Here is a 23,402-nt window from a genome sequence, read left to right as displayed (position 1 = left end):
TAAAGGGCTTGAAATGAATTAATGATTTGTTTACTTAGTCTGTAACACATTGGGCCAAATAGATTACTGTAAATTGCTCTGTTGTATGATGCAAGAAACCACTTTACAAAAAAATATATATATTACCATACAGACAATTATGGTAATAGATGTAGGCTACCCCATTGCTAACCTATACTTATCTACAACGGAGCTGATAACTCGCTAACTTGCAACGAATGTCAACAACTGTGCACACAACCGGCTAAAATCTGAACTGTTCTGAATGACGTGTCCATGTGCACGTGTAACTGACAGGCTCGTTCATGGACAGGAGAGGGCGAGCGAGCAGAGAGAGAGAGAGAGGAGGGGGGGGTAGAGAGAGATGCTGGGGGAATTACCAGCGGAGAGACACGGGTGGAGAAATGGAGCGTACTTTTTGGTGATTGAGGGGGACCTACTCTGACTCCCGCAGGCAGAAGCGGTAGTTCTCTCCCAAGGACAAGCATATGTTTCCAAATTCCACCCTGGGTGGTGGACATATCTGGATACTGGATATTAATTAGCTAAACATAAATGAAAATCGCCTGGAACGACAGCAAGGCAATCCCGGAAATAACAGACGTACCCTCAGCCGGTCACGTAGGCTGCGCTACTGGAGCTCTGCGTTCCAGATAGGTAAGTGTACAACCAGCTGACAGATAGTGGGCTATATTTTGCCCGGGTTACTAGTATTCTGCGCTTTATTGAATTGATTTCAAAGTCATAGCTAAACTCACTCAAATAATCCAATATAGGCTATTTGTATCTTGGGAGGACAACAAACACGTGTAGGCTATATTTCTAAGTTATAGGCTATGAATACCGGCTAAACACTAAGTAATACGAATGAATAACAAGGTGGAGTGGCATGTGTTTTTCAGAGTAGCTGCTCTCACAGTGTGCTTACCCCCTTCTTCGTGCCGTGGGGAATTATTCTTACAGATATCCGTATTATTACGTTTTAATGTGTTATTGCCTGAAATATTTCATAAAAATGAAGACGCTTTACACAACCCCTTTTTGTAAGCGACCCGTGCGTTGATATTTTCGAATTGAAGTAACAAATCAATTCCTATTTAACTACCCGAGCCACGATAGACCAATGTCTGAATGTAATATATGATTCGAATATTATATAAGAATATTTAAAGCAATTTTGACATATTTAAAGTTTGCCAATAAAATGTAGGCCACGTTACAAAAGATATTAGGCCTACAATTAAATGTGTCTAGCAAGTTTCGGGTCCCTTACAGGTTTCTTAATTTAGGGAGTGTGAATCGCCTAGGCCTGGTTTGAGAATTAGGCTGCTTTGTGTTTAGCTGGGCTATTTCGTCCCAAGCCTGTGGGCGATACGATTAGCCTAATTATTGTGGACTAACGGTAATCACAGTCAAGTAATTATTGTATTATTTTGTTTTAGAAACATCATCTCAAGCTTCAGAATATCAGAAAACATTTAAATATAAGACAAATGTGAAAATATTTCAAGAAAAACCACGAATGAAAGAAACTGAGGCATATTCGGAGCTATTCGGACTTTTTAATATGAAACTTTCCAACGCTGCGGCACCGCTCCTCTCTCGCAGACTCGGCAGTTGTACTACACACCCTCTCGCACAGTGGCTCTGGTAAAAAATGAGGCGAGGACGTGGGCTACGTGCACATCCAGCACTAGACGAGATGAAATGGAGAGCTTGGAACACACGGACCTTTTAAATCCAAGCTCTTCCCACGGACATCGCAGTTTTTCAGCCTCGCATGAGAGAGTGACAAACGGTGAACACATATTCGGAGCTGCCGAGCATCACCCTTTCCAGACCAACATGGGACTAAATGGACTAAATAAATACTGCCCGGGCATGGCGCCTGTTGGGAGCGCCACGGCTGCGGAGTTACTGTCAGGTCTGTCTTCCAAAGCAAGCTCTTCCGGAATCATGGTTTTAAAGAAGCAGCCGAATGCTGGGCTGCCGTTCTATAACGGCGGGACCGTGTCTCCGTCCGCAACCATTGAGGGCAGCCACAGTGGGGTTTTGGCGCAAACTCCCAATGGTTGTCCTCTGCAAGCCAGGGGGGTGGGGGAGACACCGAATGGCCTTGCGCAACCCCTCGGCAACAGAGCACGCCTCCTGGAGAATGGGGACAGAGCACAACATGAGAAATGTGCTCTTCTAATGAAGAGGGCCAATGGTGACCCGCAGGTCAAACCGCACCATCGGAAGCGGAGAGGCGGAGAGAACCGGGACATGGGTCTGGAGATGCCCAAAGGATGTGGCTTGTCAGCGGGGTCAGGTCTAGGATCTCTAGGTATGATGTTCTACGGACCAGGAGAGTCGATAACCCCGGACTGCAAACGGAGACTAGTGGCGGAGAGCGACGTTCACAAAGCAGAGCCCTCCAAACCAGGCAAGGCGGTTCCGCTCGCTGCTAATGGCGACAACAGTGTCAACAATAACCTTAGCAACCACAACCACGGCGCCACCCCTTACCCCCCTTTGCCCGCCCCTCACAGCAACAAGCTGCACCACAATGTACACAAGGTGACACAGCTGAGCACCGGGTCCGTTCCAGACCAGACGTCCCCAGTAGAGTCCAACAGCATCCCGTCTCTACGGTTACAGGCCGGGGAGGGCTGGTCGGCGGAGCATATCGCCCAGAAGTACATTGTGCCTTGTATGAATTCCTACGGTATCTGTGTGAAGGACAGTTTCCTGGGGCCACGGCTGGGTGAGTCCGTGATGGGCGAGGTGGAGAGTCTGAATCGCAGTGGGAAGTTCCGCGGCGGTCAGCTGGTTAGCCAGAGGAGCATCCCTTCGCGGAGTATCCGTGGAGACCAGATCGCTTGGGTGGAGGGGCACGAGCCGGGGTGTGAGGGCATCGCCACGCTGATGGCACACATCGACGAGGCCGTGATGCACAGCGCTGCCAACGGGCAGCTGGGGGACTGTGTCATCAACGGGCGCACCAAGGTGAGTGAACGGGGAGGGCGGCGGGAGGACCGAGGTGGTGGGTTTGGGGACAGGAAGGGGGGTGGAAGCTGGGGAAGAGAAATGTAGAGAATTGTGGAAGGGAACAGTGTGAGCTGGGGACTCAATGTCATCAAATGCGATATCCTGCTGAGAGGAGGATGAGGGGTGAGGAGGAGGGGAGGCTGACTGAAATAGAAAGGATTAGTACCAAAATCATTGTTTATATAATTCTACTCTATAGATAGGGGGTGATTAGCTACGGAGTCCCATTTTGATGACATCATCTATTGTGATGTTGAGTGGTCACTGTCATCTCACTGATAAAGGGTGGGTATGTAATCCCATCTGTTCTGCTCCCTGTCTGATTCATTGTGATAGGGCCACGCCCTCAGGTAAGTGGGGCCATAGCTGTCCTATATGTCCCTAACTCCTCCCATGCCACTGTGTATGCCAGTATACCCCTATTGTCATGCCACTGTTTATGCCAGTGTTTCACTAGATTCGAAGGCAACTCTTTCAATCTATATCTCTCACCCGTACACAAACAAGGTATTCTTGTGGCTTTGTTTGGTAAGAGTGTGTGTGTTTGGTTAGTTGGTGTCTGTTTGGATGGCTGTGTACAGTATGTTTGGACTGTTTATGTCTTCGTGCGTTTTGAGAAGATGAATGTATGAAAGACTGGTTGTTTTTGAACCTTCCTTAGCATAGCATTAAAACTTTGATTTTACAAGCTTAGACAATGGCCAGACATGACAAACAGGGTTGAACATTTCAATTGAACTCAGTGAATTCAGGAAGTAAACAAACAAACAAACAAACAAACAAACAAACAAAGACAAAAATAACATTTTCAAATGAGTAGTTTCTCCTTTTAGGTTTGTTGAGAATTCACTAAAAATAAAATGCCCTTTTCAATTGTTGAATTGGAATTTCAGTTTACTTCCTGATTTGACAGACTTCAATTAGAATTGACTTCAATTATAATTTAGTCCAACGTTGATGACCAAAGAGTGGTAGTTGATTTTTCCCCATCCCTACAAGCCATACAGAGCCTTGTTGGCTGCAGTTCTGGAAGCTGTCAGTGACCTTGCTCAGTGACGCAGGTCTGGATATTTGAGCCAGGTTATGTCACGGTCCTACATCGGTCTCACCCACTCTCACTGCATTCCCCCAGGTTTCCACCCCACCCTGAACCAGTTTCTCAGCCCACTCAGCCCTCTCCTAAAGCAGCGTTCAGACCTATCTAGTCCTTGGCTCAACTAGACGAGAGCATGGTTTGAGTCCTGCATAAGCCGCAATACATTATACTGAATATAACCCTATGTGTTGACTGTAAGTCGCTTTGATATAATCTCTTACATTGTGACTATGTTAAATTAACATATTATCTCAGTTGTTCACTACTGCACCTTGACCCCAGGGTCTGCCTCTTACCAGTGGTGTTAGCCATGGCAGAACTGTCTAGACTCTGTCACGCCACATTTAGTCTAAGTGGAATATTTAATAGGAATATTTATAGTAGCAGAAGTAGTGGTGGTGGGGATAGTAGTCATTCTAGAAGTAGTAGATGGGGTAGTTGTAATAGTTGTTGTAGTCTTAATAGTTGTAGTAGCTGTAATGTACTGTAGGGTAGTAATAGTTGTGGTAGTTGTAGTCTTAATAGTAGTAGTAGCTGTAATGTACTGTAGGGTAGTAATAGTTGTGGTAGTTGTAGTCTTAATAGTAGTAGTAGCTGTAATGTACTGTAGGGTAGTAATAGTTGTGGTAGTTGTAGTCTTAATAGTAGTAGTAGCTGTAATGTACTGTAGGGTAGTAATAGTTGTGGTAGTTGTAGTCTTAATAGTGGTAGTAGCTGTAATGTACTGTAGGGTAGTAATAGTTGAGGTAGTTGTAGTCTTAATAGTAGTAGTAGCTGTAATGTACTGTAGGGTAGTAATAGTTGTGGTAGTTGTAGTCTTAATAGTAGTAGTAGCTGTAATGTACTGTAGGGTAGTAATAGTTGTGGTAGTTGTAGTCTTAATAGTAGTAGTAGCTGTAATGTACTGTAGGGTAGTAATAGTTGTGGTAGTTGTAGTCTTAATAGTGGTAGTAGCTGTAATGTACTGTAGGGTAGTAATAGTTGAGGTAGTTGTAGTCTTAATAGTAGTAGTAGCTGTAATGTACTGTAGGGTAGTAATAGTTGTGGTAGTTGTAGTCTTAATAGTAGTAGTAGCTGTAATGTACTGTAGGGTAGTAATAGTTGTGGTAGTTGTAGTCTTAATAGTAGTAGTAGCTGTAATGTACTGTAGGGTAGTAATAGTTGTGGTAGTTGTAGTCTTAATAGTGGTAGTAGCTATAATGTACTGTAGGGTAGTAATAGTTGAGGTAGTTGTAGTCTTAATAGTAGTAGTAGCTGTAATGCACTGTAGGGTAGTAATAGTTGAGGTAGTTGTAGTCTTAATAGTAGTAGTAGCTGTAATGTACTGTAGGGTAGTAATAGTTGTGGTAGTTGTAGTCTTAATAGTAGTAGTAGCTGTAATGTACTGTAGGGTAGTAATAGTTGTGGTAGCTGTAGTCTTAATAGTAGTAGTAGCTGTAATGTACTGTAGGGTAGTAATAGTTGAGGTAGTTGTAGTCTTAATAGTAGTAGTAGCTGTAATGTACTGTAGGGTAGTAATAGTTGTGGTAGCTGTAGTCTTAATAGTAGTAGTAGCTGTAATGTACTGTAGGGTAGTAATAGTTGAGGTAGCTGTAGTCTTAATAGTAGTAGTAGCTGTAATGTACTGTAGGGTAGTAATAGTTGTGGTAGCTGTAGTCTTAATAGTAGTAGTAGCTGTAATGTACTGTAGGGTAGTAATAGTTGTGGTAGCTGTAGTCTTAATAGTAGTAGTAGCTGTAATGTACTGTAGGGTAGTAATAGTTGAGGTAGTTGTAGTCTTAATAGTAGTAGTAGCTGTAATGTACTGTAGGGTAGTAATAGTTGAGGTAGTTGTAGACTCACTAGTTGTAGTAGCTGTACTGTACTGTAGGGTAGTAATAGTTGTGGTAGCTGTAGTCTTAATAGTAGTAGTAGCTGTAATGTACTGTAGGGTAGTAATAGTTGAGGTAGTTGTAGTCTTAATAGTAGTAGTAGCTGTAATGTACTGTAGGGTAGTAATAGTTGTGGTAGCTGTAGTCTTAATAGTAGTAGTAGCTGTAATGTACTGTAGGGTAGTAATAGTTGAGGTAGTTGTAGTCTTAATAGTAGTAGTAGCTGTAATGTACTGTAGGGTAGTAATAGTTGTGGTAGCTGTAGTCTTAATAGTAGTAGTAGCTGTAATGTACTGTAGGGTAGTAATAGTTGAGGTAGTTGTAGTCTTAATAGTAGTAGTAGCTGTAATGTACTGTAGGGTAGTAATAGTTGTGGTAGCTGTAGTCTTAATAGTGGTAGTAGCTGTAATGTACTGTAGGGTAGTAATAGTTGAGGTAGTTGTAGTCTTAATAGTAGTAGTAGCTGTAATGTACTGTAGGGTAGTAATAGTTGAGGTAGTTGTAGTCTTAATAGTAGTAGTAGCTGTAATGTACTGTAGGGTAGTAATAGTTGAGGTAGTTGTAGTCTTAATAGTAGTAGTAGCTGTAATGTACTGTAGGGTAGTAATAGTTGAGGTAGTTGTAGTCTTAATAGTAGTAGTAGCTGTAATGTACTGTAGGGTAGTAATAGTTGAGGTAGTTGTAGACTCACTAGTGGTAGTAGTTAAGCAATTCCATGGTAAAGCAATTATGCTGAGACTAGAGGTCGACCGATTATGATTTTTCAACGCCGATACCGATTAATGGAGGACCAAAAAAGCCAATACCGATTAATCGGACACTTTTCTTAATTTTTTAAAATTTGTAATAATGACAATTACAACAATACTGAATTAACACTTATTTTAACTTAATATAAAACATCAATAAAATCAATTTAGCCTCAAATAAATAATGAAACATGTTCAATTTGGTTTAAATAATGTCAAAATAAAGTGTTGGAGAAGAAAGTAATATGTGCCATGTAAAAAAGCTAACGTTCTTTGCTCAGAACATGAGAACATATGAAAGTTGGTGGTTCCTTTTAACATGAGACTTCAATATTCCAAGGTAAGAGGTTTTAGGTTGTCGTTAATATAGTATTTATAGGACTATTTCTCTCTATACCATTTGTATTTCATATACCTTTGACTATTGGATGTTCTTATAGGCACTATAGTATTGCCAGTGTAACAGTATAGCTTCCATCCCCCTCCTCGCCCCCTACCTGGGCTCGAACCAGGAACACATCGACAACAGCGACACTTGAAGCAGCGTTACCCATCACTCCACAAAAGCCTCGGCCCTTGCAGCGCTAGGGGATTAACTACTCCAAATCTAAAAGCGAGTGACGTTTGAAACAGTATTAGCGCACACCCAGCTAACTAGCTAGCCATTTCACATTGGTTACACCAGCCATTAGGCTGATAGGCTTGAAGTCATGACCAGCGCTGTGCTTGCGAAGAGCTGCTGGCAAAACGCACAAAAGTGCTGTTTGAATGAATGATTACGGGCCTGCTGCTGCTCAGTCAGACTGCTCTATCAAATCAGACTTAATTATAACATAATAACACACAGAAATATGAGCCTTTGTTCATTACTATGATCGAATCCGGAAACTATCATTTCGAAAACAAAACGTTTATTTCAGTGAAATACAGAACCATTCTGTATTTTATCTAACGGGTGGCATCCCTAAGTCTAAATATTCTTGTTACATTGTACAACCTTCAATGTATGTCATAATTACGTAAAAGTCTGGCAAATTAGTTCGTAATGAGCCAGGCAGCCCAAACTGTTGCATATACCCTGACTCTGCGTGCAATGAACAGAGGAGAAATGACACAATTTCACCTGGTTAATATTGCCTGCTAAACTGGATTAGTAGTTATAACTAGTGATTATGATTGATTATTTTTTATAAGATAAGTTTAATGCTAGCTAGAAATTTACCTTGGCTTCTACTACATTCGCGTAACAGGCAGGCTACTCGTGGAGTGCAATGGTTAGAGCGTTGGACTAGTTAACTGTGCGGTGCAGAATTTGGACCCCTGAGCTGACAAGGTGAAAATCTGTCGTTCTGAACAAGGCAGTTAACCCACAGTTCCTAGGTATTGAATATAACAATGTGTTCTTAACTGACTTGCCTAGTTAAATAAAAGGTATAAAAATATATATATATATTTTTAATAATCGGAAATCGGCGCCCAAAAATACAGATTTCCGATTGTTATGAAAACTTGAAATCAGCCCCAATTAATCGGCCATTCCGATTAATCGGTCGACCTCTAGCTGAGACTCACATTTTCCCTTTAAAATCGATACCAAACAAAAACCATTGATTTCAAACTTTACTTAGAAACATTTTCATGCAGAAAGTTTTACAAAAACGCATTACATGAAAGACTGTAGCCGATACAAAGTTTGGTAACCGAAAGAAAACTGGGATTTTACCGTAGCTCTGTTATCAAGCTTTGCATCAGCACAGTTTTTCCTGTAAATGTGTTTTTATTGATTTACTGTGTAAATTGTTCAAAAGTAGTCTTTGAGCTTTGAAATCAATGTTTTTTAGAGTAGTAAGTAATAGTTGTAGCGTTAGAAGTAGTAGTAGCTGTAAGGTAAGGTAGGGTAGTAGTAATAGTTATAGCGTTATAAGTAGTAGTAGCTGTAAGGTAAGGTAGGGTAGTAGTAATAGTTGTAGCGTTAGAAGTAGTAGTAGCTGTAAGGTAAGGTAGGGTAGTAGTAATAGTTGTAGCGTTAGAAGTAGTAGTAGCTGTAATGTAGGGTAGTAGTAATAGTTGTAGCGTTAGAAGTAGTAGTAGCTGTAAGGTAAGGTAGGGTAGTAGTAATAGTTGTAGCGTTAGAAGTAGTAGTAGCTGTAATGTAGGGTAGTAGTAATAGTTGTAGCGTTAAAAGTAGTAGTAGCTGTAAGGTAGAGTAGTAGTAATAGTTGTAGCGTTAGAAGTAGTAGTAGCTGTAATGTAGGGTAGTAGTAATAGTTGTAGTGTTAGAAGTAGTAGTAGCTGTAATGTAAGGTAGGGTAGTAGTAATAGTTGTAGCGTTAAAAGTAGTAGTAGATGTAAGGTAGAGTAGTAGTAATATTTGTAGAGTTAGAAGTAGTAGTAGCTGTAATGTAGGGTAGTAGTAATAGTTGTAGCGTTAAAAGTAGTAGTAGATGTAAGGTAGAGTAGTCGTAATAGTTATAGCGTTAGAAGTAGTAGTAGCTGTAAGTTAAGGTAGGGTAGTAGTAGTGGTAGTTGTCATAGTGGTACTGCAGTAGTTGTGGATTTAGGCTAGCGTGCGAGCAGGGTACCAGTTCCAAGGTTGACGGTGTGTGTGTGTGCAGTAGAGATGTGAGGGGTAGCAGCAGTACCAGTGTTTAGTGGGTAGGAGCTGTCAGAATACGTTTGGGATCTACACCTCACCTGGGCTGCAGTCAATACCACCCCTGTGTGTGCGTGTGCGTGTGTGGTGCGTGTGTGTGTGTGTGTGTGTGTGTGTGTGTGTGTGTGTGTGTGTGTGTGTGTGTGTGTGTGTGTGTGTGTGTGTGTGTGTGTGTGTGTGTGTGTGTGTGTGTGTGTGTGTATACACTACACAATCAAACCATAGCTGTGAGGTGACCCAGTCGGCGAAGTAAAGAGAGACACCTTCCTCCCACAGTGATGTACCTTGTGTAATACTCAGACACCATGTGTTTTAACAGAGACGTCACTCTCCCAGACATCAGCCCTTCGCTCCTCTGTCATGGAACTGACTATAATGCTTCTAGGTCAAATGTTATGCTTGCTCTGCTCCATAAGTGTGGCAGGCAGGCAGCTGATGGTAAATGGGTTAGTTAAGTCTCAAGCCAATGTTGCTACCTATACTGTATGTTTCACACCCAACTCCTCTAATCTAGCCTTGGCATACTGTGCAATCTTGAATGGAAAGAATGTTGTGTGTTAAATAGTGTAGTTGAAGTTGATAGAACAGTAGGAATGAGTCATAGATCAATGAATCAATTAAGGGGGTGGGTGAGGCAAAGGTTAGACTGAGGAACAGAAAGGGAGGGAGGTGTGCTGCTAATTTACAAGGTGATTGTACCAGCAGTTCTATTCTCTCTAATTTACAGTTGAAATCGGAAGTTTACATACACCTTAGCCAAATACATTTAACCTCGGCTTTGCACAATTCCTGACATTTAATCGGAATAAAAATTGCCAATCTTTAGGTCAGTTAGGATCACCACTTTTATTTTAAGAATGTGAAATGTCAGAATAATAGTAGAGGATTATTTCTTTCAGCTTTTATTTCTTTCATCACATTCCCAGTGGGTCAGAAGTTTACAAACACTCAATTAGTATTTGGTAACATTGCCTTTAAATTGTTTAACTGTTTCATTTAGCCTTCCACAAGCTTCCCACAACAAGTTGGGTGAATTTTGGCCCATTCCCCCTGACAGAGATGGTGTAACTGAGTCAGGCTTGTAGGCCTCCTTGCTCGCAGATGCTTTTTCAGTTCTGCCCACAAATGTTCTATAGGGTTGAGGTCAGGGCCACTCCAATACATCGACTTTGTTGTCCTTAAGCCATTTTGCCACAACTTTGGAAGTATACTTGGGGTCATTGTCCATTTGGAAGACCCATTTAACTTCCTGACTGAAGTATTGAGACGTTGCTTCAATATATCCACATAATTGTCCTCCTCATGATGCCATCTCGTGATGCCATCTCATGATGCCATCTATTTTGTGAAGTGCACCAGTCCCTCCTACAGCAAAGAACCCCCAGAACATGATGCTGCCACCCCGTGCTTCACGGTTGGGATGGTGTTCTTCGGCTTGCAAGCCTCCCCCTTTTTCCTCCAAACATAACGATGGTCATTATGGCCAAAGAGTTCAATTTTTGTTTCATCAGACCAGAGGACATATCTCCAAAAATAATGATCTTTGTCCCAATGTGCAGTTGCAAACCGTAGTCTGGCTTTTGTATGGCGGTTTTGGAGCAGTGGCTTCTTCCTTGCTGAGCGGCCTTTCAAGTTATGTTGATATAGGACTCGTTTTACTGTGGATATAGTTACTTTTGTACCTGTTTCCTCCAGCATCTTCACAAGGTCCTTTGCTGTTGTTCTGGGATTGCTTTGCCCTTTTCGCACCAAAGTACGTTAATCTCTAGGAGAAAGAATGCATCTCCTTCCTGAGCGTTATGAGGGCTGCGTGGTCCGATGGTGTTTATACTTGCATACTATTGTTTGTACAGATGAATGTGGTATCTTCAGGCATTTGGAAATTGCTCCCAAGGATGAACCAGACTTGTGGAGGTCTACAATTTTTTCTGAGGTCTTGGCTGATTTCTTTTGATTTTCCCATGATGTCAATTAGCCTATCAGAAGCTTCTAAAGCCATGACATAATTTTCTGGAATTTTCCAAGCTGTTTAAAGGCACAGTTATCTTAGTTTATATAAACTTCTGACCCCCCAAAATTGTGATACAGTGAATTATAGATTAAATAATCTGTCTTTAAACAATTATTGTGCATGACACAAGTCATTTTTCCAATGTAGACTCTGCGATGCTGGCCTTCTAGGCAGAGTTCCTCTGTCCAGAGTCTGTTCTTTTGCCCATCTTAATCTTTTATTTTTATTGGCCAGTCTGAGATGTTACTTTTTCTTTGCAACTCTGCCAGCATCCCGGAGTTGCCTCTTCACTGTTGACGTTGAGACTGGTGTTTTGTGGGTACTATTTAATGAATCTGCCAGTTGAGGACTTGTGAGGCGTCTGTTTCTCAAACGAGACAGACTAATGTACTTGTCCTCTTGCTCAGTTGTGCACCGGGGCCTCCCACTCCACTTTCTATTCTGGTTAGGGCCTGTTTGCACTGTTCTGTGAGATCTTGTGTACGAGATCTTCAGTTTCTTGGCAATTTCTCGCTTGGAATAGCCTTCATTTCTCAGAACAAGAATATACTGACGAGTTTCAGAAGAAAGGTCTTTGTTTCTGGACATTTTGAACCTGTAATCGAACCCACAAATGCTGATGCTCCAGATACTCAACTAGTCTAAAGAAGGACAGTTGTATTGCTTCTTTAATCAGAACAACAGTTTTCAGCTGTGCTAACATAATTGCAAAGGATTTTCTAATCATCAATTAGCCTTTTAAAATGATAAACTTGGATTAGCTAACACAATGTGCCATTGGAACACAGGAGTGATGGTTGCTGATAATGGGCCTCTGTACGCCTATGTAAATATTCCATTAAAAATCAGCCGTTTCCAGCTACAATACTCATTTACGACATTAACAATGTCTACACAGTATTTCTGATCAATTTGATGTTATTTCAATGGACCAAAAAAATTAGCTTTTCTTTCAAAAACAAGAATTTCTATGTGACCCTGAACTTTTGAACGGTAGTGTATAGAATAAAATAAAATAAGGTGCAAAATGCAGAAATAGTTAGCCTATTTTAGGTTTGTGACAAAACAAGCAATTTATAGTGTGGAGCATCATTGTACCATCTAACCCACCGTGAAATATCTTTTCAATAACCCAAAATATTGTGTTTTCAGCTGTTTGAAGCTGGTGCACAAAACCGAAAGTAAAAAAAAAAAACTAAATTTAAAAATAAATAAAAAAGCTGAATTAAACTTAAGGGAAGCATAGAAATAGCGCACATAGAACATTTCTACTGCTTCTTAGACCTGCTTTCAGTGAGAATGACAGATCTATAACTCACATTTCAATGTGAATTTATTCGGGTCTCCCAAACAGTTACATATTGTAGCTTTTAATACTTTTTATTTATTGGTTTTTAAATCACAACAGAATCACAAAATATACATTTACCCCCTTTCCCCAATCTGAAACTTGCTTTCCTTTTCCTATGTCGATCTGTACGTAGCTCCAATCTGTATTAGCCTATTGTCTATATGGTTCAGTAAGTACCATGTCCCCCGCTTTGGTTTCTCTCTATAGTTGTATATTCTTTCCCTTGTCCTTCTTTCTCATTGTTCCCTCTCCCCCCCTTCTCTCTTTCTGTCCTCTCTCCCGCGTCTTATCAGCCCCTCTCTAGCTTGTCTGCCAACTATTTCCCCTCCGTTTCCTTGGTAACGGGGCCATACAGAGCATAGCACTGCAGTGTGTGTGTGTGTGTGTGAGAAAGAGAGAGAGAGAGTAGTGTGTGTGTGTGCCCAGACTAATGCCACCAATAGCACCAGCTAGAGCTCAACCCAATGCGCACTCGGCAAACACACACTCGCTCGAGCTGCATCCAAGCACAACGCAGCAGTGCCGGTATATCACCAGAAAAGAGGCCGAGAGAAAGAGCAGCAGAGAGAGAGGGATGGATAGAGCGGGGGAGAGAGAGAGAGTAGTAGACGAAGAGAAGGAAGAGGGAGATATGTTAGGTAGGGAGCGACGGAGGTGCTTATCGAAGGTGTGAGATGAGAGGAGGTATAGAGGGGGTAGACGGAGCGCGATGCGGCAGCCGTATCATAATGAGTGTCTGGTGCAGCGTGCCCTCAGATGCCCCTCCCAGAGAGCCAGCCGCGCTGCTGCACACAGGATCAGCCAGGGTGATGCTAGCAACTCGCATTTTGCCTTGCGCACACACGGTGCAGTACCAAGCTAGCTGCTAAGACAAAGAGATATCTAAGACCAAATGATGAGAGCTTCATATAGGCTTTAAGGTACCTAGCGGATCACACTGCTCTCACTTTCTGTCCTTACCCATTCTGTTTACAGAAGGCTGAAGGATAATGTAACCATTACACTTGAATGCAAAACTAGTTTTAAAGAGTATTTACTTTTCTCTGGGTGGCCTCTTAGGAGATTTTAGTGCTTGTTGTTTCTCCAGGGAGAATAGGCTTTGGATGGGCCTGGTTCGTGTGATCTCATCTTGTTTTGGAGAATTGCACAGAAGGGGTTGATGACTCATACTGACTCTGAAGGCAGTCCGGGAATCTGGTTTGGTGTCCTATGCTAAACATTTTCAAGTGATTTTCACATACAGAGAGCACTGGCCAAATGCATTTCATCTTGGGTTTGACATGGTGTGTCACTGTTTGTCTCGGTGTTAGTGTGTGAATGCTTGTGCGTTTTAGATTGTGTTTGTTTGCGTGCGATCTCAAGATGTCGCTGACAGTAAGCCGGCTTGGTTGGGTATGTGTTTGCATACAGGGTCACTGGTGGTTAGTGTGATGTTCTGATGTACAGGGCAGGGGAGACAGTGTAGGAACATTTTAAATAGAGAGTGTACATAGTGTAAATGACTGCTTTGCCATGTTACCTGGGGAAGCGTGCTCACACACTCACACACACACCCTCAAGCCTGCGGTTAGTGTGACTCACGCAAGATGGGGGGGTACATCACCCGGCATGACTCAAGGTTTTTTTTCTGCTCGACACTTGACATGTATAAGTATAAGTATACACTCAGCCGCAGTGGAGGGAAAGTGATTTTAGTATGGAAACTGTGAGAAGATGGATGTAAGATTAGAGAGGTGAGGAGAAAGATGGAAATGTAATGAGATTTTAATGGATGAATATACAATCGTTTCTGTCACTAGAAATAAACCTGTAACAGTGCACTCCTATTTTCCTCCAAGAATTCAGACAGGCATGGTGCATTACATCATCAACTCGTGTCAGCTCAGCTGGTTATTCAGGCCCGAGATGGACGGCTTACAGTAGGTCCACAGAGAGCCATAGAACCCAGTGAGGCTCCGTCGGTCCTTAGCTCAGCCTTACTGACTCATCAGGAAACACACAGGCCAGCTGAGCACACAGAGTTCGCCTCAGTCTAACACGCGTCACATTTATCACGCGTCTGATCGACTCAGAATTTGCCAGCACCGCTCACCTCAGCCCAGTCCAGTATAACTCACACAGGCACACTTTCAGCTAAGCTCAGCCTGGCAAATCCCCAGCCCATCCCAGCCCAGAATACACCAACCTATCCCAGTGCTAGCTAGTTAGCGTAGCACTACCCTGACGCCCTCCCCTGACGCCCTCCCCTCTCTCCTGTCTGTCTGTGTGTCTGTCTCGCCAGCATCAGGCCCTGTTTTTGTTCAGCCCTGCCCCCCTCCTGCCTCTGTCCTCCATGCCTCTTATCTGCTGGCAGTATGCTATGCCTGCGTGCTCAGCCATTTATTTTCCTTTCCAGGAACAGCCTGTTCTCTCTCTCTCTCTCTCTCTGGCCTTCATCTTGGCAGGCAGGCATGCGGGCTGAGACAGGAGGCAACGCTATTAGGGCATTAATGCTGGTGCCAGTGGTGCCCATTAGATTGGCAAGGAAGCGCAGAGAGATTGAAGAAGGCTGATATGATCGCGACACGTCGGGTCACGCTTGTCGTCACACTGTTTGACTGACTCGGGGGGGCTGGGAGCATATGGAGAGGCAAGCGACTGGGATGCCGTTGTTGGGGGATGGCGTTTGTGACATTCGTATGCCGGTTTGACTGACTCTCACCGATCTGGTTGACTACTGGCTTAGAACTGAACAAGCTCTGGTTTGGACTGTCTCATGTCTATGTGAGCGCTGGTGTACAATAACTTTGTTTTCAGCTGTGTGTGTGTGTGTGTGTGTGTGTGTGTGTGTGTGTGTGTGTGTGTGTGTGTGTGTGTGTGTGTGTGTGTGTGTGTGTGTGTGTGTTCTCCAGGCCAGGGCTGTGCTCTGGCACGGTACATGTTAATGGTTGTTAAGTAGGGTCATCAAGACTGCGACAGTTGCACATGCTCTCAGGCCAAGAAAGACGACTTGTAAAAGACTACACGCTAATACATACAGTGGGGTCAGTGCAAGCATCAAACATCTATTGGCTCGATGTCTACCTCTATAGTGCTTTTTCCCTTTTTGTTCCGTTGACATTTTTGTAAGGTTAAAGAGTGAGGTCAGAGGACGCGAGGTTAAAGGATGTGACTATTAGCGACTAAAACGTTCTCGAAGCCCGCTGGAAGCGCTTGACGACATAGAAATGTTTACCAGCATTTCTCTGTGCCCCTGACACTGATTGCTTAGCAACAGAGCAGAGTGAATGGAGACGGTGGGATTTTTCATCTCATTCCCAGATCAAGAGCTCTGCCACGGCGAAAGTCAGATCGCTACGCAAGTGCCTTGGAAAGGCCATTTCTTTCCCAGAATGCAACACCACCACCCATGGTGCTGATGACGTCACATTTCCCAGAAGCAGCATGGCCCACTATGGGATCTGACCCTGGCGTGAACACCGTTGACTAACTGTAAGCCTCGACCCCTCTCACCCCCCCCCCACACACACACACACCCGTCTGTCAAAACACAATACATAAGATTTGAGCAGCCAGCCCTGTTCTGAGTGTTCTTACTGTACTGATTAGACTGTATATGTTCACTTGCCAAATCCTTAATCAAGTCTTACTTACAGCTCATGTCCTGTGTGTTATACACAACAATGTTATCAGTTGAATTATGTAGCCACGTTCAACAGTCCCAGTACAGTAAATCACTGTATTACGGTCATGTGTCGGTCCTCTGACTCCTGGAGGGCCTTCAGATGAGCTCTGGCCTGTCTCTGGTGTGTGTATGTGTGTGTGTACGTGCGTGCGTGCGTGCGTGCAGGACTTGTTGGAGGGTAGAGATCAGCGGGCTGGGGCTGGAGTCAGAGGTTAATGAACTCCCACAGCATGTGAGCGTCGTGCGGTAATGAGGCGAGACAATGGCAGCCGGCAGGCTGGCCAGAGAGTCACACAGACCGAAGGGGGGGGAACACTTGTACTTTGGCCTGTATCACCCTTCCATAATGAGACTGAGCCAGATTTCATGGTTTGACTACAGATGGGCGTATTTGCGTGCCATTTTGGTTTCTTGTGACTGTCGGATCGGATTATTGAGGTGTGTTTGACACAGCTGCTCTTCACCGGTCAGTATGCAAAAAGGCTGACCGACACTGTGATGGATTGTGTGGGTTTGAAAGTGAAGGATTTTGTCGTCACTTTCTATTGAAGCTTCTGGGCTTGCCACGTCAAGGGGTGACACTGAATGATACTATGTTCTCTCCCTGCTCGCTCCTCGTTGTTTGCTGAGCCAATACTTGTGTAACCGAGCCTAGCTGGAGTGAAAGAGGAGTGAAAGAGGAGCGCAGTCCGCCCGCTCTTCACCAGTGTTTACTCCTACCCCTGGTACTCGGTGATGGGCTGGGAGAGGGGAAGAGAGAGAAGGGATCTATGGAGGGACAGAGGAGAGGAGAGGGACGGTTAAGACCGAGAGAAAAGAAGATATCGTTATTAAGAGAAGAAGGGAAGACTAGGTGAGAGGTCGGAGAGAAAAGACGGTTGAAGAGTGAGGCAAGAGAGGAAGAGAGGAAGTTGAGAGTAAAACGAAGGGAGAAAAGGTTGTTTTAGAGCCGGTGAGGGGATGAGGTGCACTGTACTCTCCAGGGTCTGATGAGTTCTGACCTGTATCGTGATAAAGTAGCAGTGCCCGGTCGGAACACCACGTCACTGGGACCCTGAGGGCTCAGATTCCTACACACACGCACAACACACACACACAACCCCAACCTGACCCAAATAACCTCCCCAGCAGAGATACAAAGGCTAGGAGACCATAACGTAAATAAATGTTCATGCACTTCTCTGTGCATATTCTGACTTTAAGCATGAGGATAGCGTGCTATTCACCTGCTATTCGTTTTGGGCGGAAATGAAATAAATGTAGACATGTATCTACAGATTTGCCATATTCTGACCTTGGTGTGTTTCTGTAGAGCTGACTAAGACTTGCGGCCAATTCTACGGACACTAGTCCTGGACTAAAAAGTAAGTTCAATTGAGAATCTTTTGAAAATGCTTTTTAGGCCAAGATTAGTGTTAATCTGTGTCCGTAGAACCGGCGCAGGGGCGGCAGGTAGCCTAGCGGTTAGAGCGTTGGGCCAGTAACCGGAAGGTTGCTAGATCGAATCACTGAGCTGACAAGGCAAAAATCTGTCGTTCTGCCCCTGAACACGACAGTTAACGCACTGTTCCTAGGCCGTCATTGTAAATAAGAATGTGTTCTTAACTGACTTGCCTAGTTAAATAAAGGTACACAATTCATTAAAATCTGTGTCTGGGAAACCACCCCTTGTTGGTTGGATCGGAGCCTTTTTGTTACGTATTATTATTAGGATTAGTATTGAACAAGGTCGTTCACCATGTGTGGTATTGGATTTGGACATGACGTGCTAATATGGCTACGTTTACACAGGCAGCCCAATTCTGATCTTTTCCCCCCGCTAATGAGTCTTTTCGCCAATCACATCAGATCTTTCTCAGAGCTGATCTGATTGGTCAAAAGACCAATTAGTGAAGAAGAAAACAAAAAAGATCAGAATTGGGCTGCCTGTGTAAACGCAGCCTATGTGATACGTGGCGTTAGTGTCAGTGAGCTTTTCACATAGTTGCGTGCAGCGGAGGAATGTGTACTCCCAGGCCCATTCAGACACACACATCCCTAGAGAAGCACATGGACACGATGTGCTTTAACACAGCCTTGCCTAGCAGGGGGAAATGCCAGCCAGGGGCCATTGTTACTCTACTAATACTCAAAGGACTGTTTCCAGTCCAGTACAGATGAGGTTGGAACATTAGCTGAGTCGTTACATGCTCACTGTCCTGTCCTCCACAGGACCAGCTAGTTAAGAGTTTTGAAGTACCGTCTTGTGAAGACGATGGCCTATTTCTCTCTCCGCATTAAAGTTTTTAGAACAGTCAGGGTTTATAGTAATGTGTGACCCGTAATGTAGAATTGTAGCCGGCCGACACAGCAGTGTTTAGGTCACAGAGAAATCACTGGGACGCTGACTGTCTCTATACAGAACCACGGGACTGTGAGTGAGTACAGTAGCCTATATGGTTCCCCATGGAGTGGAATTTCATCCCTACGAACAACCAGTGAAGGGGTTAAGTAACCGTACACACAGCAGAGCCTTACCACTGCCACTGCTCACCTCCTAAAGCCTCTTACCTGATTGGTGGGTAAAGGGTTCCGCCCACTGATGATATGGTACAGGCTCAATGGAATGGGGGTGGCAACATGGCTGCCATACCCGGCCATCATGGCTTAAAGGTACAGCGTTTAGTTTCACAGCGCAGTGTGTGCTTCACACCCAGTCTAGTGTCTTAAAGGGGAACTGTGCCTAACGTCTTAAAGGGGAAATGCACCTTCTGATTTGGCCTAGTTTTTTAGCTTGCTCCTCAAGAAATGCTGGCGGCCATAACAGAAGCCTGTGAGTTGGCTTATGGTGGGGTTTGATGTGGGTGTGTCCTTAGGTGTTTCTTGGGTGTGTCCTTGCCCCCACCAACACACACCATAGAGTACCACAGTATGAGTCATAATACCCATAAAATCAAATCAAATCAAATTTATTTATATAGCCCTTCGTACATCAGCTGATATCTCAAAGTGCTGTACAGAAACCCAGCCTAAAACCCCAAACAGCAAACAATGCAGGTGTAAAAGCACGGTGGCTAGGAAAAACTCCCTAGAAAGGCCAAAACCTAGGAAGAAACCTAGAGAGGAACCGGGCTATGTGGGGTGGCCAGTCCTCTTCTGGCTGTGCCGGGTAGAGATTATAACAGAACATGACCAAGATGTTCAAATGTTCATAAATGACCAGCATGGTCGAATAATAATAAGGCAGAACAGTTGAAACTGGAGCAGCAGCACAGTCAGGTGGACTGGGGACAGCAAGGAGCCATCATGTCAGGTAGTCCTGGGGCACGGTCCTAGGGCTCAGGTCCTCCGAGAGAGAGAAAGAAAGAGAGAATTAGAGAGAGCATATGGCCAGTCCTCTTCTGGCTGTGCCGGGTGGAGATTATAACAGAACGTGGCCAAGATGTTCAAATGTTCATAAATGACCAGCATGGTTGAATAATAGTAAGGCAGGACAGTTGAAACTGGAGCAGCAGCATGGCCAGGTGGACTGGGGACAGCAAGGAGTCATCATGTCAGGTAGTCCTGGGACATGGTCCTAGGGCCCAGGACAGTTGAAACTGGAGCAGCAGCATGGCCAGGTGGACTGGGGACAGCAAGGAGTCATCATGTCAGGTAGTCCTGGGGCATGGTCCTAGGGCTCAGGTCCTCCGAGAGAGAGAAAGAAAGAGAGAAGGAGAGAATTAGAGAACGCACACTTAGATTCACACAGGACACCGAATAGGACAGGAGAAGTACTCCAGATATAACAAACTGACCCTAGCCCCCCGACACATAAACTACTGCAGCATAAATACTGGAGCAACCAAACAGCAATCAAACAGGGAAATGCTTCCAATACTTCTTTCCACCGTACATTTTTTTGCCATAGGAGATTTTAGAAACACTTAAAAATGAGGGCTGTTTTGTGTAGGCTTACCCTGGCATGACGATTTGATAATCATGTAAATCTCTCTCGGACAAGTTGACTTTTATCAGTATATTCGGCTCTATTTACTCTCAGATTCGAAAATGCTAATTAGCATCAAAGTAGACATGCAAAACTACAAATCCCTGCAAGCTCCTGCATGTCATCTCCAGCTGACTATTCTGTTCTCCACTCAATCACAACAAACACTTCTCCTGCAGGTTGAGTTCAATAACTACAGGCAGAGATGTATGGTGAGATAGATATGCTAAACGGTGTTTTGATAACTTTCAAATGTGGTAACAGTTCCATGTAGAACAGTGGTCAGCAACCTTTTCTGAGTCAAGATCCCCTTCATTCGTCTACAAGCAAGCCGAGATCTACCGCTCAGATCTCTTTTAAATGTCACATTAACCTAATAAAAACAGTTCTGTAGGAATGAGATTTGCGCAGTACATTATCACCGCATATTAACTATATGCCTGCTAATATTTTTATTCTCAGACCATATTATATTTCAAAATAAAAGATGTCTAAGTTTCCGACTTGAAATTCCGTGTTGGATGAAACGCACTGAATTCGGGAAGTAGGAGATTTCCGAGTTCCCAGTTGTTTTGAACACAGCATTGGTCTCAGCGGAGGGAGAGAGCAGCAGAGGGCTCCGTCTTTCACAGTCCCTGCTCTCACCTTCCTTTCCCCCGGAGAGATTGACCAGAAAGAGGGGACACCGTCTTCCACCTGATGGCGAAACTCGAGTCGCACCTCATCTGCCTCATGCACAAATTCATGTTGTTTCTGTGACCCCAAAGTGAAATATTCCTTGCTACTAAAATAGACACGAAGAGCTGCTAATAATAATAATAATAATAACGCAGGGCTATTGATACACTTGACTACTCATTTCATTGCCGCTGCAGTGGAAGTAGGGAGAAGCACGTGGTATGTTTTGTAATAGTGTTGAATAAAAACTTAGTCCATGAACTCACTCATAAAAACAGCAGCTCTTTGCTGTATTCTTTGACAGTCTCTCGTATCAAACTTTGCTGGGGTCGTGGAAGCTGTTGGCACGGTTATTTGGGCTATCCGATTGGCCAGCGCAGTAGGCACACTCGATTTAGCCACAGATAACATGGTCCGTCGAGAAATGGTTCTAAATGGAAACACTTTGCCTACCCGGTTCACAGGGCTTCTGAATCAAGTGCGTCTACGGACAATAGCGCACCACAAATACAAAAAAAAAAAGAAGGAACGCAAAGCCTTTGTTGTTGGCTTTTCTACAGAAATGTTTGGTGATCGACTAGGAATGCCTTGAAGATCGACCAGTCGATCGCCCGGTTTGTGACCACTGATGGAGAATAAACAACCCTTTACATAATACCATAGAAGCAGTGTCATCTTTCATTGGCATGCCCAGCTGATACAGACACCGTGCCTATCTGCATTTTGTCTGGTGGTAAATGGGGCTACCTTGGCAAACATGTCAGAGTGGTCATACCTTCCTTTGTGGTGTCCCATATACAACAGGAGTTCCCTGACCCTGGTGGAGAATATACAGGATGTCTTCCTCCCCATATCGACTGACACTAATTTAAAAAAGACAATACGTAAAAATTGTCTAGTGCCAGGTCTCTGTCCGTTCAAAGACATCATTATCACGCCCATCTGTCAGTCTGGACTTCATCGCGTCATCTTGTTTCCATGTGCTGGCTCCATACATGTTTCTATGAACACTGTTCAGTTAGGCCTTACGATGGCATGCCCTTTCCATTTGAGTCGAGGGAGACTGGCAACAATAGAGGAGGTGTCCGAAGGTTACTGGTGTCACATTACACACTTTTATTCTTGTCTGACAAGCTGTGAAAATGCCAAGTGGACAGTGAATAAAATGAGTTTTGGAGGTTGCTAAACCATTGCAACAATCACATTGCTGGACATGTTATGATTACCCACCTTTGCTCCTTCTGGTAGGTCCCAGCATCCATCCATGACCAGGGGATCACTCGGGAACCCAGCTGTGCAGGGTCAACGATTGTCATCATCCCTCATTTATAAACATTCTGGAAGCTATAATTCTAAGCTTTACATTTGTAGACTGACTGGGTCCAGATTGGATTTAGATTCAGACCGGTGACGCCGTTACACTATGCAACCAACTGTGACATGTTTTATAGTGGTCCTGGGTTGGTTTAAGTTTGTTGCTGCCAGTTAGTACACAGTTGAGATGAGTTAGCTAGTTAGTACCAACATAGCTGCATCCAAAATGAATTTGTGCCCTAGACATGGCTTGTACTTCAGAGGCTAATGTGACTGTTAAGTCTAAATTACACTAATTTAGAGTGGCATGGAAATAGAATGGCATTGCTTAAGTCGGTAAATAAGTAGGAAACAATGATGTCATTATGTTGCCATTACTGTTAGCAAAGTTTGTCAAAAATAGCTAGTTAGCAATGCTAATGTTAGCTAGCTAATATACGGTGGTCGCCCAAATCTTAGTTAGCTGGCTACACTTATACTGCATCTAAAGTCAATCTGGCATGATGATCGTGATGGTGATGTTATCGTGTTTCATAGGCAAAACCTACCTCAATACAACTCGGATAACGTTAGCTAGCTAGCTAGTTAGGTAGCTACCTAGCTAATGTCAGCTATGCTGGCGATAATAATAATATTTGACCTTTTATTTAACTAGGCAAGTAAGTTAAGAACAAATTCGTATTTACAATGATGGCCTACACCAGCCAAACCCGGACGACGCTGGGCCAATTGTGCGCCGCCCTATGGGACTCCCAATCACGGCCGGTTGTGATACAGCCTGGATAGTGATAATGATTATCAAAATATACATAACCAGCAAACTGTCTAGCTACCAGTATACTCACCACCACTGGGGACCAACGAAATCCAACCACCTATTCTGCATGATATAGGGTCCTTCGGCAGGGCATACAAACCATAGTGGTTGGCGGGGGGGGGGGGGGTGTAACAACCGAGCCCCATTCAATAAAGAAAAGCGAAGTAGGCGGAGGTGCAATTTGCACTGTGGAGCTTGCCA

At 43.8% G+C, this 23,402-nt stretch overlaps 2 protein-coding genes across 2 annotated transcripts in view; both read left to right on the top strand.

The window, feature by feature from the left end:
• Nucleotides 1-375: 375 nt before the first annotated feature.
• The window catches only part of LOC118397142 (uncharacterized), a 34,696-nt gene continuing 11,669 nt past the window's right edge, over nt 376-23,402 (top strand). Inside the window, exons 1-2 of the mRNA XM_035791629.2 lie at nt 376-657; nt 1,443-2,988. Of these exons, the coding sequence (XP_035647522.1) occupies nt 1,708-2,988 (1,281 nt within the window). The 5' untranslated portion in view covers nt 376-657; nt 1,443-1,707. The remainder of the gene's footprint in view (nt 658-1,442; nt 2,989-23,402) is intronic.
• Nucleotides 4,575-6,801, top strand: LOC127908605 (uncharacterized). Its single transcript, XM_052467315.1, has 2 exons — nt 4,575-5,952; nt 6,433-6,801. Exons 1-2 carry the CDS (start codon nt 4,606-4,608, stop codon nt 6,754-6,756), a joined length of 1,671 nt encoding a protein of 556 aa, XP_052323275.1. The 5' UTR covers nt 4,575-4,605; the 3' UTR covers nt 6,757-6,801.

The sequence above is a fragment of the Oncorhynchus keta genome, chromosome 18, assembly GCF_023373465.1.
Source record: "Oncorhynchus keta strain PuntledgeMale-10-30-2019 chromosome 18, Oket_V2, whole genome shotgun sequence".
NCBI classification, from domain to species: domain Eukaryota; kingdom Metazoa; phylum Chordata; class Actinopteri; order Salmoniformes; family Salmonidae; genus Oncorhynchus; species Oncorhynchus keta.
This window is presented reverse-complemented; position numbering and strand designations above follow the sequence as displayed.

What these genes read in the sequence shown, in the direction of transcription:
- LOC127908605 (XM_052467315.1), top strand. Translation starts at nt 4,606, where the DNA reads ATGTACTGTAGGGTAGTAATAGTTGTGGTAGTTGTAGTCTTAATAGTA. An exon ending in GTAGGGTAGTAATAGTTGAG is followed by an intron (nt 5,953 to 6,432) that starts GTAGTTGTAGAC and finishes GTAATAGTTGAG; the next exon opens with GTAGTTGTAGTCTTAATAGT.